Source organism: Miscanthus floridulus, chromosome 1, assembly GCF_019320115.1.
Source record: "Miscanthus floridulus cultivar M001 chromosome 1, ASM1932011v1, whole genome shotgun sequence".
In the NCBI taxonomy this organism is placed as follows: Eukaryota; Viridiplantae; Streptophyta; class Magnoliopsida; order Poales; family Poaceae; genus Miscanthus; species Miscanthus floridulus.
The window spans coordinates 51,075,138-51,087,840 of NC_089580.1; the positions used below are offsets into that span (position 1 = coordinate 51,075,138).

Sequence of the window (12,703 nt, forward strand, 5' to 3'; positions counted from 1 at the left end):
AGGAGAGGGAGGTGTTGAGTGGGTGACGTGTGGGCCCCATATGTCACTGAGATGGAGGTTGGCATCCTACGTGACGGTCAACACTAGCGTGCCGTGGTCAAACCTGCTCCACGTAGGACAAAACATCCCTGTCCGTGTTCAGGCGCTAAAAGTGAATGGGTTTTAACAGCTAGGGTATTACTGCTAGACGGTTTTATAGTTAAGAGTTAAAATTAGACGAACCCTATAATTGAGGGCTAAAGTGGACTTAATCCTATAGTTTATAATGACACACACTTAACAGGCTCAAACCGCTCAAACCGGTTGCACCCACCCACATCTGCACCCACTCCGAAGCCAGGAGCCGTAGAAAAGCCAGCCCGCAGACGGAGAGATCCGCGTGCCAGCCCCGCCCCAGCGTAGCAACGCGCGCCCGCCCCCACCTCGCCGCCTCTCCACGCGACCCGCTCGACGCTGCCTGCCGCCGCAGCCCAAATGCCCGCCCAGAAGCGCCCGCCCCCGCCACCCTCGCCCTCCCCCTCCGCGGCCGCGGGCGCCGGCTCGCCCCCTCCCGCGTCTCCGCCGCCGCCGCCGACGGCCGAGCCCGCGGAGAAGAAGCCCAAGCTGGAGGAGAACGGCAGCGCCGTCGCCGAAGCCAACGGCAACGCCAACGGTGAGCGCTCGTTCGTTCGCCCGCCCTGCCGCCCCTCCCTCCCACGTCGACGGCGCTCTTCTCCTCGATCTCCACGCGCTGATGCTTGGTTTATTTCCTCTTCCGCCCACGTTGTTTGGCCTTGCTCGCAGATTCCGGCGCGAAGGCGGCGGCGGCGGCGGCGGCGGAGTCGTCGGAGTCTGAGTCGGAGGACGCGGACGCCGCAAAACAGGAGTACGTCGGACGCTCGCCAACCGTTCCGTTGCTTGCTTGCTTTGCCGCTTTCCTTTCCCCGTCGTCGTGGTTTCCTTCCTGATGCGTGTGCTCCAGATGCGGCACCGCTAAGCGGCCACTCGCGCACGCGTTCGCTCCCTGTCGTTGGCCCTTTGATCAGCTCTCGTGCCTAGGCCGAGCCCGTGGGTCTTTTCCTAGTTGACCATGGCTGGCTGCGGATTTCTGGGGGCTGTATGCGGGAAGGGAGGCGGCGAGCCATGGATGTTGCGTGCTTTGCCCTATTTTCTACTTGTAAGAAGCAGTATCTCTGTGATTTCCGTTGGTAGCAAGCAACACAAGTTGTGCAGATGCAAGCGCTAGCTGTGGTCATCGTCATCATCTGATTCAGAATTCTTATATCTTATTATTAATAGAGCCAGGATGCCTAATAAGAGGGTAATGAAGTTTGAGGCAGTCGTGAACAGTGCTAAAGTTTCCAATCGTACAGTCCAGTGCGGGTTAGGGATGACACTGCAGATCTTTCCATGCATATACAATCAGAAATGAAGTGGCTTAATTGGTGGTTAGATATTGATCATGTTCCTTATTTAAGAAAACCTGTTGACCCTGCCTCTCTCCAGCAACAAGTTTCAGCTCACACATCATAATGCCCTTTATTTCATCGCTACAGTGAAACTGAACATGGAGGTGTAGCTTTCAATGTGTACTTCATCATCCATTTATTTACTGCTTAATAATTAAGGATGCTATGCTAGTTGTAATATCTGAGCTCCATCCACCTATTAATTGAAACATACATTATGAACTTGGCAGCCTATTCAGAATTGGTAGGCTGAAGCTTTTGGCATACTGGTAGAACCCACCACCCCTAATTAATTAGAGCTTTGAACTAAAGTGTTTTTAAATGCATACATCTTTAGTCTAATTGCTGATATGCATACTGATGTACTGTAGTTGCTGCTAATGCATATAGATTTGGTACACAGATTGATTATGATAAGAGTATAGATCACATGGCTATTTCTGCCTAGTAGTGAAAAGATATATCAATAAACTTCTATAACTTAGATGTTAATTATTCTGGCAAAAGATAGTGATGAGGTAAGTGAACATTAGCCTTTTATTTTGTACTCTCGTTTCTCTGTGTTAGTGACGAGTAATGCTCTATGCATGTCTGTTATGGTATATGTGTCTGGCTGTTGCCTTATTTTGATGTCACACGACCAAATGCAGAGGACAAAAGCAAATGAAAGCCAAGTTTGCTTATTAGTTTGTAACATTCATCTTCAACTCAGCATTGGATTGTCATTATGTAGCCAGGACATGGCCTAGGCCTGAATTTTCTTGTCAGCAATATCATAGTGCAAGCTGCCTACCTAGGATTTAGATGGATCATTCCCAGAAAAATGAAAACAAGGTTAACTTTTCGATTTTGACATGTAATTGGGGCTGAGCTTGAGCAATGTTGTTTGCCTTTGGACTTTAGACGGCAGATTTTACAATGTGTTTGCCTAGGATATTCAGCCTGTTCGCTTGTTGGTTTCAGCTAGGGCTTATCAGCCATGGTACAGTGTTTTTCTCTCACAACAAACCAACACCAGCCGGGCTTATCAACCCAGAAACCAACCAGCGAACAGGCTGATTAGCTTCTCATAATTTCTAGCAAGTTGATGAACTATTTGTTTGCCTCAGTCATTTTCACATGCATCAACTGAAACGGCAGGCACATGCAGTGTTTCAGGATACATTATTAGTCCTGAACATACAGCGAAAGGGCCTCTACCTGAGTTGGTTAGGTGGCTTGAGTACCACTTCAGGTTTGACTCCCCGTGGGAGTGAATTTTAAAGCTGGGGTTAAAAAAATACCCTCATCTCTCCCATGCCAAAGCACAGGTCTAAGGTCTGGCCCTGGTCGTGGTCGCTCTCACATGGGCTACGGTGCCGTTGTTTATGGGTGGGGAAGGGGTTCGGGGGTTTTCTCGACCTGCGTGAGAAGGTTTTCTTCTTAATGCAATGCCCAGGGGTTGTCCTACCCCCCCGTAGGTCGAGTTTTTTTAGTCCTGAACATACAACTCCTTTGTAAGCTCTGACTATTTCTCAAATTACACCTTCAGGCTTCAGCACCACCTTGTGTAGCATACATGATCTATACTAGAGTCATCTAGTGCTTCACCTCATTTTTTTATGATTCTTATAATTTTATTACAGGATGTTCATTTCTCTTGCTTTCCCACCCATTTTAAAGAGATTGACACTTGCACTGACACCTGCAGGTTTGTACCAGTAAAATTGCTGGATGTACGCAAAGAAGTGCAGTGTCCCATATGCTTAGGTACCTACACTAACGCAGACAAACCTGTAATCTTTTGTATTGCACAAAAGAAGCTGCCATTTCTATATGGTTAGATTATTCATATACTGTACATTGCAAACACATAATGTTGACATTTCAGTATTTTGAAACCCACCTATACTTTCAGTTGGAGAGAATCCTTGTTACAAAGATAAGTATTTTCTTGGACATGCCATATATTAGGAGCTAGAGCCAATGGATGGTACATATTTTAGTCATGCTTAACTAAAACTAACTTTCTTCATTCCAGCAGTAAATAATGGTTTCTGTGAAGCTTTTGGTTTTCCATTTTTACTTTTGTAGCTTTTTTTAGCCAATATGTTTTTAACAGAAAGATGTTGCTTGCAGATATAACTCCTTGTCAATTTCATTCTTGGTGTCATACAAAAACTCTATTAACATGTTACATAACTGAATATCAACTTTAATTTACTGATTGTGGAACCATCTTATGCTGCTAGGCATCATCCGGAAGACTAGAACAGTTATGGAATGCCTACACCGGTTCTGTAGGGAATGCATTGACAAATCCATGCGACTTGGGTAATATATCACTACTTTATGGCATTGCTGTTGTGTTGCTTTGGCTTCTGAGTCAAGACTTACAGTTCTCTTCTTTTGTTCTATATTGTAACATGCATCCCTGCATGTTTCTTTGCATGTACACCAGACATTTTGTCAGCCCATGTTGAGTAGCACAGTATTGTTACTAACATATCCCTTTGCTATAAAGGAACAACGAGTGCCCAGCGTGCCGCACACACTGTGCGAGTCGGCGTTCTTTGAGAGATGATCCGAACTACGATGCCTTGATTGCAGCTCTATATCCAGATATTGACAAATATGAAGAAGAGGTATTGTACTTGGTATTTGTTTATTCATATTAAGAGATTGATCCTAAGAAATGTTTATGCATTGTCCCATGTCCAGGAGCTAGCGTTCAACGAAGAGGAGAATGACCGCAATAAGCAGGTTCTTTTCTTTTTCTGTTTTGCTGATATCAGTTTTATATCCACGTTCATGCGCATCTGTTGTGGTGTTCCGCATCAAATATTCCCTATCAATTTTGACTTAGATCTCTGAACCTGTGTTACAAATATGATTCCCCTCTGAACCTGTGTTACAAAAATGGTGTGATATGATTCCCTGCTACTTCTCGTAGTCGTAGGATAGTTTTGTCCCATGTGGACCTCCCTGCATTAGCATTTTCTGGATGGGTAGTAGGAAAAATCCCAGCTAAATTTCATTTCTAAGGAATCAAATTTGGTCAACTCTGTTACCCGTTTTCTGCTCGTTTCAAAAGAAAATGTTTTAACGTGTCCAAGCATCAATAGACAGGTGCCCTGGCTAAATTTCATTTCTAAGGAATCAAATTTTTGAACTAAGTTGACATCGTAGCATTGAGCAGGTTGTTTGGTCCAACTGCACTTATTGCAGAAGGATAATAATAAGTTAATGACAGAGAACTTCATAAAGTTCTTTGAAAGTAAAGAGAACTTCATAAAGGAACAAAAATGAAATAGAACAACTATTTTCATGTTAACTTTGTTAGTGCAGAACTTTATTATATTATTTGGAACTGTAAACTGTAAAGCCTGCTCTTTGTTCCAATGAATGGAAACTTATGTCAACCACATGAATAGTGGAGTCATGAAACTGCCAACTATGTCCTACCCTGTCAACAAAGTGCAGATAAGAATATTTAGAAGCCTTTTTCTTCAAGAACCCAGGAACATTGTTTTGATGTCTGTGCATATGCAAATGCTCTTGTATTCAAGTCTAACACCTAGGCATATGCAAATGCTCTTGTATTCAAGTCTAACACCTATAAAGACCCGAACTAATGATTGACATATTTGTGTGCATCTGCCATTTTGTTTCCTCTCTCTTATTTTTACATTGAACTCAAGTTCATTTTCCTGATTAATGTACATGTGAAGATTCAAGCATCCATTGCTGAGGCTTTTCGGAAACAATCAGAAGTTATTGGGCGGAAGTCTACCGCCAAAGCTACTGCTGCTGCATTTGTAAGAAGATCACGCCGTAACATTCGGCCTAATGGGCAGAATACCTATTTTCGTGGCCGAGGTAGAGCCAGTTCCGATGATGTTGCTCTGGCCTGTTCTGAAGATGAAGAGGATGGAAACGGTGAAAACTGTAACAAAGAGTCCTCATCTGCTGAGGAGAGTTCCCCAGAGAAAAAGCAGAAACGACTGCCAAAATGGCCAACACCACGTTCTTCACCTGCCCGAGGAGCATGCAATGACGAGGCCGCTTCTGATGAAAAGGATGATGTAGGAATCTCCAGGGAAAATTTTAGCACATCTCCTCTACGAGCATGGGGAAAGAATGGCACTCGCAGTCAGACTCGCCACAGTAGCTTCAGTGGTTCAAATGGTAGGATGGTCAAGGGTGGGCGCATGATCAAGTTGGTTGAGTGCCTGCGAAATTCTGACGACAATGACAGCGAGGTGAACATAAAAATGCTCGTAATATTATGTTTCCTTATTCATTGCAGTGTTGCATTAGTTGCTGACTTTATTTGACAGCGTGACGTACATCTTTGTCTGCTTCCACTTGATGGACAAACGGCACCAAATCTGGAGAAGTCATATCTGTGCTGCGGCCCAACTCTCTCCATCAAACAACTTTGTCAGGTCAGTACTTATTGAAACACTTGTGTCCATTGTCAGAAATCAGAACTTACAGACGGATATCTTTGTGTAGTTTGTCGCCAGTCAGACATCACACAAAGATGAAGAAGTTGAGATGTATGCGCTGAAGCCTTCTTATAGCAATCCTGTCAGCACTAATCCATCTGGTCTTGACAAAGCAAGGCTCGCAGGGGAGGAACGCCTTTCAGACTTGCGCTCCTCGTTCACATTTCCTAATGGGGTTCTGGTGAGATCAAACACTTTGATTATCTGAATAACCTCGTTCACATTTCTTCTAAATGTTTTGCTCTTCATTTCAGGAGCTGGTGTATGCCATAAAAGTGGCGAACTAGATGTTGAATAAAGGCCAGTTAGTTCAAATGGAAGTATTTTGTTTGTACATATCTTCATCGTGATCCCTTGATGAAATGACAGGTTTGTGCTCTTGTATACAACTGAGAAGGAACAAAAACCTTGGGGGAGACCAATTGGTGTATAATTAGCATGTGAGATGTGAGATAATTGTGTGTAGGTCTGTCAACCAGTAGTTTCAAGAGTCAGATTGGCTTCTACAGTTCACCTCGCTGTCAACCCAAAATTCGGTCTGCACTGCCAGTATTCGGGGAGTTTCTCGGTTGGGTGAAGGCTGAGTTCTTTCCTCGTCTGGTTAAGTTCTTCTGTTCACCAGTTTCAGCTTTTGGAATTCATCCGTTCATATTCTTCAGACGGCAGCCAGCCCGTGCTGCGAACGACTTCCCAGCTATATGTAACAGAAATCTCATTAAAAAAAGATATGTAACAGAAATTACTTTTTGGTCGTTTCTTTGTATGACAAAAGGACAAAGTCGTATTTAACCTTGAGATGATTATACCAGAGCGTTACTGTTTTATTATGTCTGTACTTACTACAAGGCACTTGCGTGAGGTGGAAATGTATTGGTCCTTTGCGTATTTAACCTTGAGATGGTTATACCAGAGCGTTACTGTTTTATTATTGTTCCTTCAAATAAAACAAAATGAAGACTTGCGGCCCCACAAACACTGGTTAGCTGGAGGGGGAGAGTCAACAACTCTGGAAAACAGTATGCTGCTACGCCCTTGAGAAACTGACGTTGCACCGTTTAAAACCGAGATGCTGGACGTTGAAGTGAATGTGTGATAAACAAGCTGCCATGGTATCATGGTGTATATCCATATCCATAGCAATCATGTACTCCTATTCCAAATTATAAGTCGTTTTGATTTTTTTTTCTTATTTTAATATGTTTTTAGACATATTATTATATCTAGATGCATAACAATAGATGTACCAAAATAAAAGTCAAAGTGACTTATTGTTTGGAACAGAGGAAGTATTCACCAACAACTACACTATCCGAGTCCAACGAAACCCTCATCAACAGACCTCCAGAAAACAAATGAACCACTAGCAGTCTAGTGCGAGCCTAGTTGTTTTATAGCGCACTCCACTATGTGGTGTTTACTCTGCAATAGGTCATACACAAAGTGCTGCTGCTGACAGTGCCATGAAGTGTCACTCACTCTGGATTTTTGTTGCACATGAAGGGAAAAACATAAAATACATATTCATGTCATCACCGATTAAACATGCTTATAAACAGAAGATGCGCTAGGGACGACTCTGCAGTTTTTTTTTGAGCCACAAATACAGCAGGGGAAGCCCCCACTGTTGGTATATAAATTCAAATAAATAAACTGTACAGAGAGAAAGGGAGATAAGCAAAGGACTACAGTCTACAGGCTGTACAACTGTACAGAAAGAGAGGGAGAGAAGAGAACAGCAAGAGGGAGTCAGCCTTGGAGTCCTAAAGAGGACAGAAAGGTTGCTCTTTTAGAATCACAAAGTCTATGGGCCTGCAATCTAGCTTCCTCCACAAAATTTTGCTTCCAAGAAACAAGGGAAGGACGTCCTCGGTCAAAGATAAAATTGTTTCTTTGTTTCCATATCTGCCAGGCTCCAATGATGAAGATTTCCATGAAGAAAGTGCTCGAGAACTGCTGCTTAGCTTGGGTTATCATTTGAAAGAAATCTGCACCAAGATTCCAATGTATGTCAAGTTGCTGCCAACAGCTTTGGCTGAATGGACAACCGAAGAAGAGATGAAAGGCTGTTTCTTCCATGTTTCTATTGCAGAGCACACAGTTGTAGTTGTCCCCTTCTAATTTCAGCTTCTTTCTCTTAAGGATGTTCCTTGTGATCAGTCTATCCATTAGAAGTAACCAAGTGAAGACTCTAAGTTTATTACAGCATTTGGAGTCCCAAATCCAAATGAAGGGCTTAGGAGGTTGGATATTTTTGTAGGGAAGGTTGTAGAGCTTAGAAGAACTGTATGTATTATTTCCCCAGATGTACTGCCAGGTGTCTTTATCTTCTTGCTGAACCTGAATGGTTTGTAAATAATCTTGGAGACTTTGATACTCATGATAAGCTTGTTCAGAGAGGGGCAGGTGGAACTGAATTTCCAAAGTATTACTTGTCAGGAACTGAGCAACTGAGATGTTCTTGTTTTTTGCAAAGGTATAAAGCCTTGGATACTTGGTCTGCATACTATTGTCATTCCAGAGGTCAAGCCAGAAGAGGACAGTTGATCCATCACCCACCTTGCATTTAGCAATTCCACGAAACATATCACAAAGTTGCAAAACATCCCTCCACCAGAAAGAGCCTTTGTCAGAAGTGACATGGCTGCAGTTGTAGTAACAGTCTCATATATAATGAAGATGTAAGCAGTATGGTTTAATATTTTATATGGTTTTTCATCCACTTAAAACAACAATAATTATGATATTTTTAGTGTTTAGATAATTGCCAAAAAGTTTTTTCAGGATGCAGTAATGACTCAACCATGATGTCATATGTGGGGACCTGGGTGAGGCTCCAACTCGTTGAAACTTCCGCATAGTTCATGCCACAAGGAAAGTTTTTTTTTCTTTTTTGGTCTCTGTTATGCAATTCACTATAACTTATTTTAGGTTTTGCGAATTGTTCCCAGTATTGGGAACAATCAAAACAACCATGTTTCTTATACCAGATGTTGTGGAGTAGGTTTGTTGAACCGGCAGGCGTGGAAACTAGATATGTAGGTAACATGATCAACTCTACAGTGTGTTTGGTTTGTTGGATTGACTGGTCCAGAACCCCAACCGTGCAGGACATCTTCGGACGTTTTTCTTTGGGGTTGGTCCCCACAAAAGGCTCGCTGGTTGGCTTCAAATGGACGGGTCCATGATGGACACACGGAACCATGGATGCAAACCAAACAAAGTTACTAGGACTGGATGGTTCGATGGATCACCTGGTGACTCAATCCAAATACGCCACTAGTGAAGGGCTACATTAGCACTACAACATGGACTATGTACTGTAGCATACTATCTGACAACTTCATTTGATTCCCTCTCTTCTAATCTGCTAGCCTCAATGATCAGGATTCAATCTTCACCATACCAAGTCACCAACTCATGTAGTCATGTGAGTTGAAAAAAGTCATGTAGTCATGTTGACCTCTAAATGGAGCCTGCGACAAGGAAAACTCTAATCCTAACTACCAAATATACTAACATTATGCATCAATAGCGTAAATGTATGTGTATTTTGAACTCAGAGAATATGATTACAAGGATTCAGACATATGAAGAACAAAAAAAGGGGGGAACTGACCGTGTATTGCAGTATAAATCCAGCAGCTAACTCCCTCGGCATCAATAATGCGGTTTTGAGGTCATCCAAAGTCAATGTCATTCCCATTCCTGTAGGTATAAATTATATATCAATTACCCAACTATAAATACAACGGTCCCCAAATGAAACCAGGGGTGAATAATATGTCCAGGTCCAGACACACGAAAGTAAACACTCCTCAGTTTGCACATATAAACTGACAACAGACGTGAGTAGGTTATGTTAATCGTAGCTACAGCAATTTGGTTTAATCCATGAACTGCAGAGTGCTCGAGAATTTGGTCCTGCTTCCTCCATCGTAATGGCACAGTAAAGAGAACATCTTATATAGAAACTAGAAAGCCAAAAACTCGTATCAAAGTGAGAATATGCAAAAGATGCCATATTGTGCTAGAGTACTGAAATTGTACGGTTCTTTTTTAAATCTTCATCTTCTTTTCTCCTAATCACTTGTCTGTCCTTTTTCATTTCGGGATATACTTTCCTGGCATCAGCTTGTGCATTTAGTCAGCGATCTCATTGCTAGCAGCTGTTCTAATATCGTATAGAGGACATCAACAGAGCTAATAACCCCACAGGGGAAGTAGAGTTTGAGTCCACTTGGAAGAAGTGGCAGGAGACAGCACCATGAGGGGTAGAACAAGTACTAGCGGGGGAACGGAACTACGGAAGGGAAGGAAGGCGCCAACCGAGCATTGTGAAGGAGAGGCCGAGCATCTGCGCGGTGGGCCCGACCCAGAGGAAGGCCGGCGGCCTCCACAGAGCGAGCGCGCAGGCCGACGCCACCCACACCGGGAACCCCAGCGACAGAGCCTCCCCAATGCGCACCATCGCGCCACGCACGCCACCATCGCCGCCTGGAACTTGGGAGGGCGCTGCATCGGCATCGGCAGCTGCCGCGCGGCACCCGGTCTTTGACGGAATGCCGCGGAGCGGGGCCGCGGGGCGAAGGCGGAGGCAGGCGAGGCGCGGTGGGGTGGACGTAGCCTTGAGGCGCCTGTGGGGAGTAAGGAGGATACGACGGGGGACGGTTACCGCGGCGGCAGGAGCCGGCGGCGAGGGGCTGAGGAGAAGCATGCCGAAGGACGGAGAGCGGGGATGGAACTGAACGGCCGTTGACTTCTGATGACTGGGCAGAGTGAGAGCTGAGAAGTGGGGTGTTGTACGTAGATCAGGGGCTTAACTCTTTTTTAGCTTTATTAATGGTCCGTCAACCGTGAAAAAATTAATATGAGCTACGAAAAGGCTGCTATGAGCTATAATTTGTGGTTATAGATTGTTTGGCGAAAACACTTTTTCCCTCTGTTTTTCTTGAAATAATTGTGAAATAACTCTCTATCTATGCATTTCGAAAAACGGAGGGTTAAAAGCAGGATCAAGGTGTTTTATTTATGAAAAAGTAGATTCATATTTCATCTGTTTGGTTAGCTTTACGTTTTTTTAATAGCAAAAGCACTCTTCACAAGCTCAACTAAACATAACCTAAGTTATTGGATTCAATATCACTCTAGGCCTTTTATCACCGTTCTTTTCTTTCAAGGTTACCTGTTATTGGGCTCAACCTCACCACTCTGGGGCGGATACTAATATTCTATAGCATCCTTCCTCTATGAGAGCGAGGACGTCCGGTCAAAAAGATCCATCGTAATATTATTTTCTCCATTTCCACTTAAGAATCTTCAATGATTTCAGCAGCCTAGCAGGTTTATGATGCTTAGCCGTCACTTTCTAACAATATCACATTATAGACTTTTATCTATTTTCACAAAAAAAGCTGTTTCAAATCTCGATATATCTTATACCCTGTTTGGAACAACTTTTCTAGACCTCCCTTGGAATCAAAGCTACACTTTTTCCACAACGAACTTTTATAAGAATCACGCGGAGAAAAAGCTTAGCGTTTGGTATGGCAGATTCTAGGGGGAGAAAGAACTCGACATGCTGGAGCTCCGACGAGGACGCAGAGAAAGAGGAGGGGCTCGATGAGGAGGATGTTGCGTAGGCCCATATGCTGTCACACTGTAGTGCCGGCTTCACTGGATTCAGTGCCACCACCAGCCCCGTCTCGCGGACATCACCCACCACAGTATCGTCGCCGGAGGCGGACATCACCCACCATATCGTCGTCGCTGGAGGCAGATCTGTCGGGTTCGACTGCTTTTGCCTCCAGTGGCAGGGGGGAGAGGGGAGGGAGGCGAAGATAGGACTCAAGGTGATCAGACACAGTGCCGAGCGAGGGGAGGAGGAGATGGGGGCTCTAGCGAGTGGAGGCAGACGTGGGCTCGAGCGATTTCGTGTTTATGTTGAAACGTAGCGGTGATAGAAACACGGGCAAAATATGCCACTGGAAATCACAACGTTTGCCACCCTTGGACTTCTTTTTGCCGGAAGCCGTCTAGAAGTGGTCCCAACCAGGACCTTAGTCTCACCTAGATGCACCAAACGACGAGTTTCCTTAAAATCCATTTTCACTCAGCATTCTAGGCATTCTTCAAGTCATAGGCTGATGGTAGCTAAAATCTATTTTTTACCTCCGCATTATGTAACACGCAAAGGTGGTCTCTGAAACAAGGAGGAATTCCTTATGTGCCATTAAAAAAGATCGTAATGCCCCGTGAATCTCTGAAAAAATTCAGCGGTCTTCAGCGCTATTGCTCTAACTTTTTTTTACCCTCCATGTTACCGCCGTCAGTTTGGGCACTAACGGTGTCAAAATGCAGGTGTAAAAAGTCAAAAATACCCTTAAGTCTAAATATGTTATTAATTTTTTTAGCATCTTAACAACTTCAAATAAAAAAACTCAAAACTAGAAAGTTGTAGATCTCGTCGAAATCTATAATTTTTATATAAAAAATATCTTCATTTAATTCCACAAAAAAGAGATATAATTTGTTTTTTTTTGCGAAATTAAATGAATATAATTTTATATGAAAATTATAGATCTCGACGAGATCTACAACTTTCTAGTTTTGAGTTTTTTCATTTGAAGTCGTTAAGATGCTCAAAAAAATTAATAACATATTTAGACTTAAGGGTATTTTTGACTTTTCACATCTACAGTTAATGCTCAAACTGATTATAGTGGCATGGAGGGTAAAAAAAAAATTAAACAGTGATGCTGAAGACCG

General features: G+C 43.4%; 2 protein-coding genes and 1 long non-coding RNA gene across 10 annotated transcripts; 1 reads left to right on the forward strand and 2 right to left on the reverse strand.

The window, feature by feature from the left end:
* Nucleotides 1-344: 344 nt before the first annotated feature.
* Nucleotides 345-6,765, forward strand: LOC136518444 (putative E3 ubiquitin-protein ligase RING1a). Of its 2 annotated transcripts, XR_010774526.1 has the most exons (11): nt 345-652; nt 784-865; nt 3,139-3,197; nt 3,680-3,761; nt 3,952-4,072; nt 4,149-4,190; nt 5,159-5,689; nt 5,768-5,875; nt 5,946-6,119; nt 6,193-6,307; nt 6,405-6,765. XR_010774526.1 is itself a non-coding variant. In XM_066512132.1 (10 exons), the coding sequence occupies exons 1-10, from the start codon at nt 475-477 to the stop codon at nt 6,223-6,225; spliced, it is 1,410 nt and encodes a 469-aa protein (XP_066368229.1). In that variant the 5' UTR covers nt 346-474; the 3' UTR covers nt 6,226-6,765. The 2 variants fall into 2 exon arrangements, 1 of the variants encoding a protein (XP_066368229.1); XM_066512132.1 differs by having other exon boundaries at nt 346-652; nt 6,193-6,765.
* LOC136518850 (uncharacterized) lies at nt 4,197-5,602 on the reverse strand. Of its 2 annotated transcripts, none has more exons than XR_010774639.1 (3): nt 5,463-5,602; nt 5,044-5,342; nt 4,197-5,004 (listed from the first exon to the last, which is right to left on the reverse strand). It is a non-coding gene; the product is annotated as an uncharacterized lncRNA (long non-coding RNA). The 2 variants fall into 2 exon arrangements; XR_010774646.1 differs by having other exon boundaries at nt 5,044-5,337; nt 5,463-5,600.
* Nucleotides 6,493-12,406, reverse strand: LOC136518549 (probable sodium/metabolite cotransporter BASS1, chloroplastic). 6 transcript variants are annotated; one of them, XM_066512312.1, is made up of 3 exons: nt 10,265-12,406; nt 9,555-9,643; nt 6,506-6,632 (listed from the first exon to the last, which is right to left on the reverse strand). In XM_066512312.1, the coding sequence occupies exons 1-3, from the start codon at nt 10,650-10,652 to the stop codon at nt 6,594-6,596; spliced, it is 516 nt and encodes a 171-aa protein (XP_066368409.1). In that variant the 5' UTR covers nt 10,653-12,406; the 3' UTR covers nt 6,506-6,593. The 6 variants fall into 6 exon arrangements, 3 of the variants coding, with proteins under 3 accessions (XP_066368409.1, XP_066368477.1, XP_066368347.1); XM_066512380.1 differs by lacking the exon at nt 6,506-6,632 and adding an exon at nt 7,479-8,579; XM_066512250.1 differs by lacking the exon at nt 6,506-6,632 and adding an exon at nt 7,479-8,494 and having other exon boundaries at nt 10,265-12,400.
* Between the last annotated feature and the right edge of the window lie 297 nt (nt 12,407-12,703).